Source organism: Emys orbicularis, chromosome 6 (genome assembly GCF_028017835.1).
Source record: "Emys orbicularis isolate rEmyOrb1 chromosome 6, rEmyOrb1.hap1, whole genome shotgun sequence".
Classification (NCBI taxonomy): Eukaryota; Metazoa; Chordata; order Testudines; family Emydidae; genus Emys; species Emys orbicularis.
In genome coordinates this window covers 71,558,323-71,576,690 of record NC_088688.1, presented here as the reverse complement: position 1 = coordinate 71,576,690, position 18,368 = coordinate 71,558,323, and the positions used below count along the sequence as shown (strand labels likewise).

Genomic DNA, 18,368 nt, shown 5'->3' with positions numbered 1-18,368 from the left:
ATTTACTGAATACGTCTGCCCTTTCTGCATCATGACTGACAATTTTACTATCCTCATCTAGTAATCGATTTATGCCATTGTTAGGTTTTGTTTGTTTCTAATATATTGAAATAATTATTTCTTATTGTCCTTAACTCTACTGACCACAGATTTTTCACTGATCCCTTTCTTACCACTTGTTTGCATTTCCTAACTGTAATTTGCAGTCATTTCTATCAACTGTTCTGTATGTGTGCATATGTCAACAATTTCTTAATTGCCACTTTCACTTCCCCTCTAAATCAGGATGGGTTGGGCCATAAAGCAAAAAAAATAAAACCAAGAATTGTTGACTCTTCTGGGATAAATCCTGCTCCCTTAACCATGCATTGGAACTTCCCATGTGCATAAAGTAAGCAGGATTTGGCCCTGTGTTCTTAGGTCAGTTCACTGTGTTAAAAACACAGCACATAATGCAGGGGCCATAAACTACAATAAAAAAAGTGTAGGGTTGGAACCTGCCTGGAGAGGTCAAAGTCCAGCCCCCCACCCAGGATAAAGTATACTTTAGACCATCTCTGACAGCTATTTGTCTAACTTGTTCTTAAAAATCTCCAATGATGAGGATTCCACAGCCTCCCTTGAAAGCCTATTCCAGACCTTAACTATCCTTATACTTAGGAAGTTTTTCCTAATATCTAACCTAAACCTCCCTTGCTGCAGAGTAAGCAGATTACTTCTTGTCCTACCTTCAGTAGACCTGAACAACAATTGATCACCATTCTCTTTATAACAGCCCTTAACATATCTGAAGACTTATTAGCTCCCCCCTCAGTCTGCTTTTCTGAAGACTTATGCTTAGGTTTTCTTAAATCTTTCCTCATAGGTCAGGTTTTCTAAACCTTTTGTCACTTTGTTGACCCCCTGTGGACCCTCACCAGTATGTCCACACCTTTCCTAAAATGTGGCACCCAAACCTGGACACAGTACTTCAGCTGAGGCCCACCCAAGCCAAGCAGAATGGAACAATTACCTCCCAGGTCTTACATATGACAGGCCTGTTAGTGCAACCCAAAATGATAACCTTTTTTCACAACTGCATTGCATTGTTGACTCGTTCGATTTTGTGATCCCTGCCCATATCCTTTTCAGCCGTGCTAACACCTCGCCAGTTATTCCCCTATTTGTAGTTGTGCATTTGATTTTCCCTTCCTAAGTGAAGTACTTCACTCATCTTCATTGAATTTCATCTTGTTAATTTCAGAGCAATTTTCTAACCTGTAAAGGTCATTTTGAATTCTAATCCCATTTTCCAAAGTGTTTACAACCAGTCCCAGGTTGGTGTCATCCACAAATTTTATAAGCATACTCTCCACTCCACTGAATAGTACCTAGGGCTGTCGATTAATCGCAGTTAACTCACGCGATTAACTCAAAAAAATTAATTGCATTGTTAAACAATAGAATACCAATTGAAATTAAATATTTTGGATGTTTTTCTACATTTTCAAATATATTGATTTCTATTACAACACAGAATACAAAGTGTACAATGCTCACTTTATATTATTATTTTTATTACAAATATTTGCACTATAAAAATGATAAATAAAAGAAATGGTATTTTTCAATTCACCTCATACAAGTACTGTAGTGCAATCTCTTTATCGTGAAAGTACAACTTACAAATGTAGATTTTTTTTTGTTACATAACTGCACTCAAAAACAAAACAATGTAAAACTTTAGAGCCTACAAGTCCACTCAGTCCTACTTTTTGTTCAGCCAATCGCTAAGACAAACAAGTTTGTTTACATTTATGGGAGATACTGCTGCCAGCTTATTTACAATGTCACCCGAAAGCGAGCACAGGAGTCCGCATGGCATTTTTGTAGCCGGCGTTGCAAGGTATTTATGTGCCAGATATGCTAAATATTCATATGCCCCTTCATGCTTCGGCCACCATTCCAGAGGGCATGCTTTCATGTGGATGATGCTTGTTAAAAAATAATGTGTTAATTCAATTTGTGACCAAACTCCTTGGGGGAGAATTGTATGTCCCCTGTTCTGTTTTACTCGCATTCTGCCATATATTTCATGTTATGGCAGTCTTGGATGATGACCCAGCACATGTTGTTCATTTTAAGAACACTTTCACAGCAGATTTGACAAAACGCAAAAAAGGTACCAATGTGAGATTTCTAAAAATAGCTACAGCACTCGATCCAAGGTTTAAGAATCTGAAGTGCCGTCCAAAATCCAAGAGGGACGAGATGTGGAGCATGCTTTCGGAAGTCTTAAATGAGCAACACTCAGATGCGGAAACTACAGAACCCGAACCATCAAAAAAGAAAATCAACCGTCTGCTGGTGGCATCTGACTCAGACGATGAAAATGAACATGCGTCGGTCTGCTCTGGATCGTTATCAAGCTGAATCCGTCATCAGGGTGGTTGAAACATGAAGGGTCATATGAATGTTTAGTGCATCTGACATGTAAATATCTTGCGATGCTGGAAACAGCTGTGCCATGTGAATTACAATGTCCCCTGAAAGGGAAAACAGGCAACAAAAAGCAGGCAGCATTATCTCCTGCAAATTGCAACCAAACTTGTTTGTCTGAGCAATTGGCTGAATGAGGACTGAGTGGACTTGTAGGCTCTAAAGTTTTACATTGTTTTATTTTTGAATGCAGTTACAAAAGTAGAATTATGTACAAAAAGTAAGTTCAACTTTCATGATAATGAGATTGCACTACAGTACTTTATAAGGTGAATTGAAAAATACTATTTCCTTTGTTTTTTTACAGTGTAAATATTTATAATAAAAAATAAATGTAAAGTGAGCACTGTACACGTATTCTGTGTTGAATACGTAATTGATTTCTGTAATTGAAATCAATATATTTGAAAATGTAGAAAATATCCAAAAATATTTAAATAAATGGTATTGTGTTATTGTTTAATCACGCGATTAATCGCAATTAATTTTTTTTAATCGCTTGACAGCCCTAAATAGTACCAAACTCTTGCGGGAGCCCACTAGATATGTCCTCCGTGTGACAGCAAACCACATTGATAACCATCATATAGGACAATGGTTTGCTGTCATCAATGTGGTTTGCTGTCACACGGAGGACATATCTAGTGGGCTCCCGCAAGAGTTTGGTACTATTTAGGGCTGTCAAGCGATTAAAAAAATTAATCGCGATTAATCGCGTGATTAAAGAATAACAGAATACCATTTATTTAAATATTTTTGGATATTTTCTACATTTTCAAATATATTGATTTCAATTACAGAAATTTTGACTGTGTCAAAAGCCTCACTAAAATCAAGATATATCATGTCTAGAGCTTCCCCCATTCACTAGTCCAGTAACCAGTAGCTGACCTTCAGTTTGTGTCTCCACCATGACAATTTGCATTTTTGTTAATTTACATCTAAAGTATTTGTAGTAGGAGAGTGTCCTTAGGCATTGATTCTGCAAGTTGATCCAGATGGACACACTGAAGTCAGTGGAGCGCCATACAAAGGCAGGAGTTCACTCATGTGGATCAGCTTGCACGATCAAGGTCTTTGAATAACTCTCTTCAAAACTGCTGATCACTTTAAAATTTTCTACTTCTCAGACTAGGCTATTTGGTTAGTAATTTACACAGTTTTTTGTATGGTCTTCAATTTTATTACAATGGGTTTCAATCTGACCTGCTCAGGAAAGTTTATTAGGATGTAAGGAGAAAAAAATGAAATAAATAAAACATTTTAAAATGCATTTTGCATTGTCTGAAAAAGTCTAACTATATTGTTGATTAGAAAGATGTGAGAAGCACAGAAGCTTAGCCGTTTAATATAAGCACCTGATTTCTGTCAAATATTTCAGTTGCAGAAGAAGACAGAAAATGTGATTTATTTTAATGGAGAACCCTTTCCACTAACAGGCCAAATAAAAGCCAACAGAGTAATACGAAGAGATCCCATTTAAATAAATAATGTTTTAGAACGTCACTTTGACACACAGATAAAACACATATGGTTAGTCCAACAGTATAAAGAACTAATTCTGTCCTTTAATTTCATTAAGCGAAAAGACATACCTGAGTAGTTTTTCCTGATCCAGTTTCTCCCACAATCAGAACAACTTTATTTTCTTTAATAATTCTGACAATTTCTTCCTGTTTTTCAAAAACTGGTAGAGATTGCCTGAAGGAATCAAATTCAGATTCCCCCCTTTTCACAGGAATCTGAGGGATGCCATTGTTAAGTCGCCCACTTGTCTTACTCATTTCTCTGTTCTCTAAGGAAAGACAGAATTAATGACATGGCACCAAAGGTGTCCCCCAAAACGCTATAACTCAATGCAAAACTGAACACTGATTTTATTTTAGAAACCTCTGTATTAACAAAATACCACGTTTCCATGTTAGTGCAGTAAAATATTTTAAAGTGACAAATGAACACATTCCTGAACACTGGTGGAAGTCATTCTGTTGTTTGACAAAGGTTTCTGAGAGAAAAAAAAAAAATTAACCTTCCCAATATCTCACTGCCAAAGTCGGGAAAGGCTACAAGTGCTGTGAAAACATCAGACTCAGCACCACAGGGAAAGAGAACAATCCATTATATTTAAAAGCAATGCATCTAGGGAGAGGTGGCAACTGACTTAAAGAAGCTGACCTGTGAGGCTACAATGCTGGCCTTAAGTCTCTCCTGCAGACCCATTTCTTCCACAGTTCCTAGAGAAGTTATCATATATTAAAATAATAAATGACTAACGATTTTTAAACTACTCCACCATGATCCATACATGCCTTCTCTGAGTTAATGTATAATCATATTGTAACCCATGTGCTTCTTATCCCACTCCTTTCCTAATGATTTGTTGGCCACATTCATTGTATCCATGTTTAAATTAGGCCTGGTCTACACTATGACTTTAATTCGGATTTAGCAGCGTTAAATCGAATTAACCCTGCACCCGTCCACACAACGGAGCCATTTATTTCGAAATAAAGGGTTCTTAAAATAGATTTCTGTACTCCACCCCGACGAGCGGAGTAGCGCCAAAATCGATTTTGTCATTTCGAATTAGAGTTAGTGTGGCCGCAATTCGATGGTATTGGCCTCCGGGAGCTATCCCACAGTGCACCATTGTGACCGCTCTGAACAGCAATCTGAACTCGCATGCACTGGCCAGGTAGACAGGAAAAGCCCCACGAACATTTGAATTTCATTTCCTGTTTGCCCAGCGTGGAGAGCACAGGTGACCACAGATAGCTCAGCTCATCAGCACAGGTAACCATGCAGGCCGATAATCGAAAAAGAGCACCAGCATGGACCGTACGGGAGGTACTGGATCTGATCGCTATATGGGGAGAGGATTCAGTGCTAGCAGAACTTCGTTCGAAAAGACGAAATGCCAAAACTTTTGAAAAAATCTCCAAGGGCATGATGGAGAGAGGCCACAATAGGGACTCAGATCAGTGCCGCGTGAAAGTCAAGGAGCTCAGACAAGCCTATCAAAAAACAAAGGAGGCAAACGGTCGCTCCGGGTCAGAGCCGCGGACATGCCGCTTCTACGCCGAGCTGCATGCAATTCTAGGGGGGGCCGCCACCACTACCCCACCTGTGACCGTGGATTCTGGGTCGGGGATAATCTCATCAGCTGCACCTGAGGATTCTGCGGATGGGGAAGAGGAGGAGGAGGATGAGCTTGCGGAGAGCACCCAGCACTCCGTTCTCCCCAACAGCCAGGATCTTTTTCTCAGCCTGACTGAAGTACCCTCCCAACCCAGTATCCAAGACCATGACCCCATGGAAGGGACCTCAGGTGAGTTTACCTTTTAAAATATAAAACTGGTTTTAAAAGCAAGCGTTTTTTAATGATTACTTTGCCCTGAGGACTTGGGATGCATTCGCGGCCAGTACAGCTACTGGAAAAGTCTGTTAATGTGTCTGGGGATGGAGCGGAAATCCTCCAGGGACATCTCCATGAAGCTCTCCTGGAGGTACTCCAAAAGCCTTGCCACAAGGTTTCTGGGCAGTGCAGCCTTATTCCGTCCTCCATGGTAGGACACTTGACCATGCCATGCTTGCAGCAAGTAATCTGGTATCATTGCCTGACAAAGCCTGGCAGCGTATGGTCCCGGTGTTTGCTGGCATTCAAGCAACATCCGTTCTTTATCTTGCTGTGTAATCCTCAGGAGAGTGATATCGCTCATGGTAACCTGGTTGAAATACGGGAACTTAATTAAGGGGACAGAGGTGGCCGTTCCTACTGGGCTGTTTGCCTGTGGCTGAAAAGAAATCCTTCCCTGCAGTTAGCCAAGCGCAGGGTGGGGGGAATTGGCCCTGAGCTTTTCGCATTTGGCTAGCAGGGATCTTCCCTGATACCTGCCACGCGGTGGGGGGAGGGATAAAGCGATCATCCCAGATAATTGGATGGGTGGGGGGTTAGTTTGTTTTCTGCTGCTGAAGGTTAACAGGAAAACCGCAGCAGTCAACGGGCTTTACTTGGTATGTGGGAAAGGAGGGCGCAGAAGCCGAAAGACAATGGCTTACCATGGCTGCATGCAAGCTGAATTCTGTTGCCCGGACCTGCGTCTGTGATCTCTAACACCAAAGCCACAGGCACTCAATATTAAGATGGAAAATGTGACCTTGTACTGAAATCACATGTGCTATGTAATGTGAATAGTGTTTTTCACCATGAAAGAGTATAAGCATTGTTCTGTAAAATGTATCATTTTAAAAACTTCTCTCCTTTTTTTCAACCCTCCCTCCAGCAGCTGCAAATTTTTCAAGCCTCCCTCCTCCGTCCCGAAGGCTATCTCAGATAAGGCGGCATAGAAAGAGGACGCGAGACGACATGTTCACGGAAATAATGGAATGCACCCGCAATGAAAGAGCTCATTTGAATGAGTGGAAGGACACAGTATCTAAATTTAGGAAAGATGCCAGTGAACGTGAGGTCATGAGGGACGCTCGAGATGAGAGGTGGCAGGCTGCAACGCTGGGGCTGCTGCGTGATCAAACGGACATGCTCCGGCGTCTGGTGGAGCTTCAGGAACGGCAGCAGGATGACAGACTGCCGCTGCAGCCGCTGTATAACCTCCCTCCCCCCTCACCATGTTCCATATCCTCCTCACCCAGACGTGTAAGAACGCAGGGGGGGGGGGAGGCTCCGTGCACCCTCCCAATCCACCCCAGTGGACAGCCCAACCAAAAGGCTGTCATTAGATTGAATTTTTTCAGTGGCCTTTTACTTCCCTCCTATCCTCCTCCCAAACCTCACCCAGATTACCTTGTTGGTTCTCTCCCTATGTTTATAATCATTTAATAAAGAATACATGATTTTTAAACGATAGTGACTTTATTTCCTTTGAAAGCAAGCTGGGGGAACGGGGAGGGTGGGTTCCTTACAGAGAATGAGTCAATAAAGGGGGCGGGTTTTCATGAAGGAGAAACAAACAGAAATTTTACACTGTAGCCTGGCCAGTCATGAAACTGGTTTTCAAAGCTTCTCTGATGCACAGCGCTTCCTGGTGTGCTCTTCTAATCGCCCTGGTGTCTGGCTGCACGTAATCAGCAGCCAGGCGATTTGCCTCAGCCTCCCACCCTGCCATAAAGGTCTCCCCCTTACTTTCACAGAGATTGTGGAGCACACAGCAAGCAGAAATAACAATGGGGAGATTGCTTTGGCTGAGGTCTGAGCGAGTCAGTAGCGATCGCCAGCGACCTTTTAAACGGCCAAATGCACATTCTACCACCATTCTGCACTTGCTCAGCCTGTAGTTGAACAGCTCCTGACTCCTGTCCAGGCTGCCTGTGTATGGCTTCATGAGCCATGGCATTAAGGGGTAGGCTGGGTCCCCAAGAATAACTATTGCCATTTCAACATCCCGGACCAGAAAATAACCGTTGGGGAAGTAAGTCCCTTGCTGCAGCCCTTTAAACAGAGTAGTGTTCCTGAAGACGCGAGCATCATGAACCCTTCCCGGCCAGCCCACGTTGATGTTGGTGAAACGTCCCTTGTGATCCACAAGTGGTTGCAGCACCATTGAAAAGTAACCCTTGCGGTTTATGTACTGGGTACCCTGGTGCTCCGGTGCCAAGATAGGGATATGGGTTCCATCTATCACCCCACCACAGTTAGGGAATCCCATTGCAGCAAAGCCATCCACAATGACCTGCACATCTCCCAGAGTCACTAGCTTTCGTAGCAGCACCTCAGTGATTGCTTTGGCTACTTGCATCACAGCAGCCCCCACAGTAGATTTGCCCACTCCAAATTGATTCCCGACTGACCGGTAGCTGTCTGGCGTTGCAAGCTTCCACAGGGCTATTGCCACTCGCTTCTCAACTGTGAGGGCTGCTCTCATCTTGGTATTCTGGCGCTTCAGGGCAGGGGAAAGCAAGTCACAAAGTTCCAAGAAAGTGCCCTTACGCATGCGAAAGTTTCGCAGCCACTGGGAATCATCCCACACCTGCAACACTATGCGGTCCCACCAGTCTGTGCTTGTTTCCCGGGCCCAGAATCGGCATTCCACGGCTATAACCTGCCCCATTAACAGCATGATCTCCAAAGCACCGGGTCCCGCGGTTCGATAGAATTCCATGTCCATATCCTCATCACTCTCGCCGCCGCGCTGCCGTAGCCTGCTCCTTGCCACCTGGTTTTGCAGGTTCTGGTTCAGCATAAACTGCACGATAACGCGCGAGGTGTTTACAATGTTCATGACTGCGGTCTTGAGCTGAGCGGGCTCCATGCTTGCCGTGGTATGGCGTCTGCACTGTTCACCCAGGAAAAAGGCGCGAAACGGTTGTCTGCCATTGCTTCCTGGAGAGGGGGGAGGATATACCCGCGACAATGTTTTTGGCCCCATCAGGCATTGGGATCTCAACGCAGAATTCCAATGGGCGGAGGAGACTGCGGGAACTATGGGATAGCTATGGGATAGCTACCCACAGTGCAACGCTCCAGAAATCGACGCTAGCCCCGGTACATGGACGCACACCGCCGAATTAATGCGCTTAGTGTGGCTGCATACATTCGACTTTATACAATCTGTTTTCCAAATTCGAATGATATAAATTCGGATTAATCCCGTAGTGTAGACATACCCTTAGTCCCAAATCCTGCAGACAGAGTATGTCTACAGTACAATTATAAACCAGCAGCGGACCCTGGCCAGCTGACTTGGGCTCATGGTGTTAGGGCTGCAGCGCTGTTTAACTGCAGTGTAGACTTCCAGGTTCAGGCTGCAGCCCAGACTCTAGGACCCTGAGAAGTGGGAGGGTCCCAGAGCTCAGGCTGCAGTCCCAGCTGGGAATCCACACTGCAGTTAAGGACCCCAGCAAGCCCAAGTCAGCAGGCATGTACCTGCTGTGGGGTCTAATTGCAGTGTAAACATACTCTTAGACATGTGTCTAATTTGGAATATGGTAAACTGATTTTGCTGAGTCTATACTTCTAGATATGCAGTGTACGGTGCCACATATTTAACACTAGCACATACCATAAACTTACAAGGATCATAAAAATCTTTAGCATAAGAGGCTATTCTGCAAGAGTCTAATATCAAACTACCTAAAAATCAAACTATTGATGTTCATCACTATTGAATAAACTAAAAATAAATTCTAGGTAGGTTTTCATGCTTCTTGCAAAACATCAATTCAAGCAGTTTTAGTATAAGCTTACTGAGAATGTCAAATCTATCAAGAAACACCTTCACACTATGAAAAAGTCAGAAGATGCAAATTCAGTACAAACTGGAGTCCTTTATTTCTACTTCTTCTTCACACAGGCTAACAAACTGAGCTGGACAGGAGCAAACAATTGGCTAAGCAGGCTGGATAGGTAAATAGACTTACTATTTGTACACTACTATATCAAATCATACACACCCTTCTTCATAAAGCACTGCCACACGGTTATTAAACAATGGCTCCCAACCACACAAAACTCTAGTCTTGTTAACCTTTTATAATACAACCTTAAGAACAAGAGGTGTGCAGTATTTAGAACCATCATAAAATCTGTAATATCAAATGAAGTAGAGTTTTCTGTGCACCAGACCAAACCTCCTATACAGAAATACAATTAAGCCCTCATAGCTGAATACCTGTTCAAGTAATAATCCTGTTAAAAGGTCAGTGTTCTGGCATTAGATAATTTATCAAATGTATATTTGAACTAGTTCTGTCATTTAGTGGAGATTTAAGAAGTCTGAATTGTAAACTCTTTAGGTTATGGACCATGTCTACAACTGGAATACAATTAATATAATACAAATACAAGCTTCCTTCTTATTTTAATAGGAAAAAGTCAATAATATAGCATGGAATGAGAAAATGAAAAGCATGTTATTTTCCAACAGTATGAACTCACAAACTCTTATCATATTATACTGCACATACCAGCTTCAACAGCAAACACATTTCCTCGTTCTGTTTTTGGTAGAAGTTCAGTGCGTTCTTTATTGGTCACAGGAAATCTCTGAATTAGGCTCCTAATAGCATGTTTTGTATTGGGGGTCAAACTACAGGCCATTACTGTATGAGCCAATTCTGAACCATCTTTCTTCTTTATGGTTAAATATCTGTTTGCTCCTTTTCTGAAAAAAAAGAAAGAAATTTTTCATTTCACTAGGTAGTAACTATTTTACCTGTAAATACAAATATTCTGACAATTAACTCCTAAATGATATTGAGGTGATCTACAAAAAAAGTTAAGTCTAATAATATATCAAACACCACAAAACCACACACAATAAGAGAAGCATCCAGCACACGATTAAGAGATCCAACAGGATGCCTAAGCAAAAGGTCAACCTGGTTTTATGATTCTGACTCAAAGATCTGCTATTATCTCAGTGGTCATGATCAGGCTTTTGAACCTTGACAGTACCCCTTCAGAAGTTATTTCAAGAATCACAGAAGAAAAAAAATGTTTTGCTCAAACTCAGTCTCTTAGGATGCTTCCCCAACTGATCTATCAGCAAGTCCAGATTTTTATGTCCTTTATATACACTATGCTCTGTTTCCTCTTCTGCTGTGTGACCCTACAACTTTTGGGCCTTGATCATCTTCTGTTTATCTCAGCATGAAAGGGGCCCTCTGTATGAAGACTTCCCCTTTTCTACTTAGAAGATTGAAATGCGAAGCGACTTGGGGAGTAAACCCATCCCTGCAGTATCATCCAACCCCTTTCCGCCATTACTCTGTACAGATGCTCTCACAAATTTCTAGGAGTAAGGGAGGTGCTGCTCTCGATGATATGTCCCTTACCAAGCTCCCAGTCTCCATGCAGAATCTTGGGCCTGGTCTACACTACACCTTTAATTCGGATTTAGTGGCTTTAATTCGAATTAACTCTGGAACCGTCCACACAACGAAGCCATTTAATTCGAATTAAAGGGCCCTTTAATTCGATTTCTGTACTCCACCCCGACGAGCGGAGTAGCGCCAAAATCGAATTTGTCAATTCGAATTAGCGTTAGTGTGGCCGCAATTCGATGTTATTGGCCTCCAGGAGCTATCCCACAGTGCACCATTGTGACCGCTCTGGCCAGCAATCTGAACTCGCATGCACTGGCCAGGTGGACAGGAAAAGCCCCGGGAACATTTGAATTTCATTTCCTGTTTGCACAGCGTGGAGAGCACAGGTGACCACAGAGAGCTCATCAGCACAGGTAACCATGCAGGCTGATAATCGAAAAAGAGCACCAGCATGGACCGTACAGGAGGTACTGGATTTGATCTCTATATGGGGAGAGGATTCAGTGCTAGCTGAACTGCGTTCGAAAAGACGAAATGCCAAAACTTATGAAAAAATTTCCAAGGGCATGATGGAGAGAGGCCACAATAGGGACACAGATCAGTGCCGCGTGAAAGTCAAGGAGCTCAGACAAGCCTATCAAAAAGCAAAGGAGGCAAACGGTCGCTCCGGGTCAGAGCCGCGGACATGCCGCTTCTACGCTGAGCTAAATGCATTTCTAGGGGGGGCCGCCACCACTACCCCACCTCTGACTGTGGATTCCGAGCTGGGGATAATCTCATCAGGGACACCTGATGATTCCGCGGAAGGGGAAGAGGAGGAGGAGGAGGACGAGCTGGCAGAGAGCACCCAGCTCTCCGTTCTCCCCAACAGCCAGGAACTGTTTCTCACCCTGACTGAAGTACCCTCCCAAGCCTCCCAAGCCAGCACCCAAGACCATGACCCCATGGAAGGGACCTCAGGTGAGTTTACCTTTTAAAATATAAAACATGGTTTAAAAGCAAGCATTTTTAATGATTAATTTGCCCTGAGCACTTGGGATGCATTCGCAGCCAGTACAGCTACTGGAAAAGTCTGTTAACATGTCTGGGGATGGAGCGGAAATCCTCCAGGGACATCTCCATGAAGCTCTCCTGGAGGTACTCCAAAAGCCTTGCCACAAGGTTTCTGGGCAGTGCAGCCTTATTCCGTCCTCCATGGTAGGACACTTGACCACGCCATGCTAGTAGCAAGTAATCTGGTATCATTGCCTGACAGAGCCTGGCAGCATATGGTCCCGGTGTTTGCTGGCATTCAAGCAACATCCGTTCTTTATCTTGCTGTGTAATCCTCAGGAGAGTGATATCGCTTAGGGTAACCTGGTTGAAATAAGGGAATTTAATTAAGGGGACTGAGGTGGCCGTTCCTACTGGGCTGTTTGCCTGTGGCTGAAAAGAAATCCTTCCCTGCATTTAGCCAAGTGCAAGGGGGGGGGGGGAGGATTGGCCCAGAGCTTTTCGCGTTTTGCTAGCAGGGATCTTCCCTGATACCAGCCAGGCGGTGGGGGGAGGGATAAAGCACTCATCCCAGAGAATTCATGGCGGGTGGGGGGGGGGGGGTGTTAGTTTGGTTCCTGCAGGGATCTTCCCTGATACCAGCCACGCGGTGGGGGGAGGGATAAAGCACTCATCCCAGAGAATTCATGGCGGGTGGGGGGGGGGGGTGTTAGTTTGGTTCCTGCAGGGATCTTCCCTGATACCAGCCACGCGGTGGGGGGAGGGATAAAGCACTCATCCCAGAGAATTCATGGCGGGTGGGGGGGGTTGGGTGTTAGTTTGGTTCCTGCAGGGATCTTCCCTGATACCAGCCACGCGGTGGGGGGAGGGATAAAGCACTCATCCCAGAGAATTGGATGGGGGGGGGGGGTGTTAACCTTCAGCAGCAGAAAACAAGCTAACAGGAAAACTGCAGCACAACGGGCTTTGCTTGGTATGTGGGAAAGCAGGGCGCAGAAGCCTAAAGACAGTGGCTTACCATGGCAGCATGCAAGGTGAATTCTGTTGCCCCGACCTGCGTCTGTGATCTCTAGCAGCAAAGCCACAGGCACTCAATATTAAGAGGCAAAATGCGACCTTGCACAGAAATCACATGTGCTATGTAATGTGAATAGTATACACCGTGAAAGAGTATAAGCATTGTTCTGAAAAATGTATCTTTTAAAAAAATTCTCTCCTTTTTTCACTCCCTCCAGCAGGTGCAAATGTTTCAAGCCTCCCTCCTCCTTCCCGAAGGCTATCCCAGATAAGGCGTCGTAAAAAAAAAACGAGAGAAGAGATGTTTTCCGAAATCATGCAATCCACCAGGAATGAAAGAGCTCATCTGAATGAGTGGAAGGAGACGGTTTGCAAGTATAGGAAAGAAGCCAGTGACCGTGAGGACAGAAGGGACCAACGTGAGGAGAGGAGAGACGCTCGAGATGAGAGGTGGCGGCAGGAAGATCAGAGGAGTCGGGAAGCAACGCTGGGGCTGCTGCGTGAGCAAACAGACATGCTCCGGCGTCTGGTGGAGCTTCAGGAACGGCTGCTGGAGAACAGAGTGCCGCTACAGCCCCTGTATAACCCCCCTACCTCCTCACCATGTCCCATAGCCTCCACACCCAGACGTGTAAGAACACGGGGGGGGAGGCTCCGTACACCCTCCCATTCCACCCCAGTGGACAGCCCAAGCAAAAGGCTGCCATTTTTTTAACCTTTTTTTACTGGGCTTTTCCTTCCCGCAGATCCTCCTCCCAAACCCCACTCAGGTTCTGTGCCGCTACAGCCCCTGTATAACCCCCCTACCTCCTCACCATTTGCCATAGCCTCCACACCCAGATGTGTAAGAACACGGTGGGGGAGGCTCCGTACACCCTCCCATTCCACCCCAGTGGACAGCCCAAGCAAAAGGCTGCCATTTTCTTAACCTTTTTTTACTGGGCTTTTCCTTCCCGCTGATCCTCCTCCCAAACCCCACTCAGGTTCTCTCCCTCTTTTTATAATCAATTCATAAAGAATAAATGATTTTTAAACAATGGTGACTTTATTTCCTTTGAAAGCAAGCTGGGGGAAGGGGGAGGGTGGGTTCCTTACAGAGAATGAGTCAATAAAGGGGGCGGGTTTTCAGGAAGGATAAACAAACATAAATTTCACACTGTAGCCTGGCCAGTCATGAAACTGGTTTTCAAAGCTTCCCTAATGCGCAGCGCTTCATCGTGTGCTCTTCTAATCGCCCTGGTGTCTGGCTGCGAGTAATCAGCAGCCAGGCGATTTGCCTCAGCCTCCCACCCTGCCATAAAGGTCTCCCCCTTGCTCTCACAGAGATTGTGAAGCACACAGCAAGCAGTAATAACAATGGGGATATTGGTTTGGCTGAGGTCTGAGCGAGTCAATAAGGATCGCCAGCGACCTTTTAAACGGCCAAATGCACATTCTACCACCATTCTGCACTTGCTCAGCCTGTAGTTGAACAACTCCTGACTCCTGTCCAGGCTGCCTGTGTATGGCTTCATGAGCCATGGCATTAAGGGGTAGGCTGGGTCCCCAAGAATAACAATTGGCATTTCAACATCCCCCACGGTTATTTTCTGGTCCGGAAAGTAAGTCCCTTGCTGCAGCCGTTTAAACAGATTGGTGTTCCTGAAGACGCGAGCGTCATGAACCCTTCCCGGCCAGCCCACATGGATGTTGGTGAAACGTCCCTTGTGATCCACAAGTGCTTGCAGCACCATTGAGAAGTACCCCTTGCGGTTTATGTACTGGGTACCCTGGTGCTCCGGTGCCAAGATAGGAATATGGGTTCCATCTATTGCCCCACCACAGTTAGGGAATCCCATTGCAGCAAAGCCATCCACTATGACCTGCACATTTCCCAGAGTCACTACCTTTCGTAGCAGCACCTCCGTGATTGCTTTGGCTACTTGCATCACAGCAGCCCCCACAGTAGATTTGCCCACTCCAAATTGATTCCCGACTGACCGGTAGCTGTCTGGCGTTGCAAGCTTCCACAGGGCTATCGCCACTCGCTTCTCAACTGTGAGGGCTGCTCTCATCTTGGTATTCTGGCGCTTCAGGGCAGGGGAAAGCAAGTCACAAAGTTCCATGAAAGTGCCCTTACGCATGCGAAAGTTTCTCAGCCACTGGGAATCGTCCCACACCTGCAACACTATGCGGTCCCACCAGTCTGTGCTTGTTTCCCGGGCCCAGAATCGGCGTTCAAAGCCTATAACCTGGCCCATTAACATCATAATCTCCAAAGCACCGGGGCCCGCGGTCTCAGAGAATTCTGTGTCCGTGTCCATGTCCTCATCACGCTGGTCGCTGCGCTGCAATCGCCGCCTTCTCCTCCTCCTCGCCTCTTTTTTCTGGTCCTGTGTAAGCATAAACTCCACGAGAAAGCGCGAGGTGTTTATAATGTTCAAGACTGCGTTCTGGAGCACAACGGGATCCATGCTTGATGCAGAATGGAGTCTGCAGAGTTCACTCAGGAAAAAAGGCGCGAAATGGTTGTCTGCCGTTGCTTTCAGTGAGGGAGGGGGAGGCTGTACCCAGAACTACCTGCGACAATGTTTTTTGCCCCATCATGCACTGGGGTCTCAACCCAGAATTCCAAGGGGGGTGGAGACTGCGGGAACTATGGGATAGCTATGTAAAAGCTACCCACAATGCAACGCTCTGGAAATCGATGCTACTATGGTAGCTTGGACGCACACCACCGAATTAATGGTGCCTAGTGTGGCCGAATACATTCGAATTTACAAAATCGGTTTCCTAAATTCGAATTATATAAATTCGAATTAATCCTGTAGTGTAGACATACCCTTGGTCAGGAGGCAATACAGTTCAGAGTGGAATGACTCCTGGCTCTGTGTGTAAAGAGAGTCCTTTCTTTGTCAATTTCACGGATCCATAAGGTAGAGAGGGGGCAAGGCTTCCCAAACTGTACAGGCCCCCAATTCCATCAACCAGAGAACTAGTGCTCAAAGAACCCTGCAAGGAACCTCAGTATCTTTTCCCTACTAGACCCTCCTGAATGATCTGGCCCTCGGTCAAACTACAAGAAATACTGGAAATGTATATTGCCTTTTAAAGAGATGTGGACTTTCATTTTTAGTAATGAACACAACTAATCTCACATTAACTTACCCTTTACTTTTAGAAATCAGACCAAGAGACTGACTCAGTCGGTGAATAAATGCTCTTTCAGTACTAGTCAAAGAAGAAGGAAATTCCATTTCTAGAAAATTTAAAAAAATTAGCAGATATAACACAACATAATTAGCATATTACTTCTTCCCTATTTCAAATAAAATGAGAAATATTTGCTTATTTCCATGCCAAAATAAGCAATCTCACCAAGAACTAGTGAGCAGAGATCTCTAACCTCCAAACAAATTAGTCTCATTTACCTTCTCCTAAGAGGGGAGGCCAACCTGTAGTTCTACTTTGTTAGTGAGAAGTATCTTCCTCCTTACACATATAAAACCCTTGCCACTACCTACTGTAGTGGTTCCTAGCTTTTTCAGGCAACTGCAGTCATTTGCCAGGCCCAGTGTAAGAGCTCAGTGGTACAAGTGCCAGGGAGTCATGTCCACCATTCACCCTTGAATATTTTGGCCTATATGGCATTTGGGCACTTAGAGGACTGGGATGCTACAGGAGCTCATTATGTTGGGCTAGTGCTCACATAACTGATAGGATACAAGATGCAATAAGCATCCATGGAATCTCAAAAGAGAATAGGGCGGCACACATGCATGAAGTACCAGCACTCGAGACATGTTCTAGCCATGAATATTGTAGCTCAGACATGACATGCTGCCAGCCCCATCACCCTAATTTCACCTCAATAGCTATTCCTGTTAATGCTAGAATGATTCTACCTGCTTCCCAAACCAAGAGCCCCACAGTGCCCTCAGAGAGCTTCGGCCACCAGAATGGGGCAGCAGAATAACCTTCCGCCTCCCCATGTCCTATCCTGCCCTCACCCACACAAACACCCCTACCCAGATCACCCCCCACAACCCAATCCGTCCCCTAACCCCCACACCACTTGCCTAGGTCACTGCCCCCCAACCCAAGCCCTGCCCTCCTCCCCCAAACCCCCTGCCCAGGTCCCCGCCCCCCAACCCAAGCCCTGTCCTCCTCCCCCAAACCCCCTGCCCAGGTCCCCCCCCAACCCAACCCCTACCTTCCCCCCAATCCCTGTCTAGGTATCCCCCCATCCCCTGCCCTCCTCACACGCTCCCTGTCCAGATCACCCCCTCCCCAGACAGACAGATCTCCCTGCTCACCCAGAAGCCCCCTCGGCCCCCAGCCCCCACAGGGCCTCACGCACCGACTCCCTCCCAGGTGCCTCCACATCATCCCGACCCGCGGTCACCTCTCTGGTCCCCGTAGCGGAACCGCTCCAGGGCGATGTTCACCGCGATCTTCACCTCCTCGTCGATGCGGATGTCCTTCAGCCCCCTGGCCCGGCTGCTGCCCGAGCCGGAGGCTGAGGCCGGACCCCCGCCGGACAGGGCGCTGCTGGGCGGCCGGGGGGACACGCTGCTGGGCCGCGACATCTCCCTGAGGGACGAGACCCTCGCTCCCAGCCCGGCCCCGGGGCTGCAAGGCTCCCGCTGGCGGCCGGGGCAGGCCGCGCGCGCACCTGCCGGCGGCCGGGTGACCGGGCAGCAGTCGAGCCGGTCCTGCGGGGCTCAGAGGGAAAGTGAAAGGGGCGGGACCAGCCGCGACGCAATGACGTCCCTTCAGGCGGGGGCGGGGCGAAGGGGGCACGCAGGAGATAGGACCGGGCGCCGCGCGGGACGCATGCGCTGGGGGCGGCCGTGTGAATCCAATCAGAACCTATGGGGTAGCGCGCGGGCCTCTAGCCCGCAGCTATGTGTCCAGGCCCCCGCTGAGCGTAGTGCGCCGTCACCCCGGGCGCTCACTCACCTCACCTGGCTGCCTCTCGCCCCGAGGAGCTGTCTGTGGGCTGGCTTCTCCCCACGTGGGTCAGGCTGAAGCTCCTGCTGCTATTGTCTGCCCCTGTTTCTGAGGCAGCGTTCCGTGGGGGTTTGTCCTCCCCAGCAAATCGGCCTAGGGCTACAATT

General features: G+C 46.4%; 1 protein-coding gene across 1 annotated transcript in view; it reads right to left on the bottom strand.

Annotated features, from left to right (window-relative positions):
* YTHDC2 (YTH N6-methyladenosine RNA binding protein C2) overlaps positions 1 to 17,837 on the bottom strand; it is a 56,609-nt gene extending 38,772 nt beyond the window's left edge. Inside the window, exons 1-4 of the mRNA XM_065406383.1 lie at positions 17,654 to 17,837; positions 16,417 to 16,507; positions 10,399 to 10,595; positions 4,074 to 4,273 (exon numbers count right to left, since the gene is read on the bottom strand). Coding sequence (XP_065262455.1) covers positions 4,074 to 4,273; positions 10,399 to 10,595; positions 16,417 to 16,507; positions 17,654 to 17,837 — 672 coding nt within the window. The remainder of the gene's footprint in view (positions 1 to 4,073; positions 4,274 to 10,398; positions 10,596 to 16,416; positions 16,508 to 17,653) is intronic.
* Between the last annotated feature and the right edge of the window lie 531 nt (positions 17,838 to 18,368).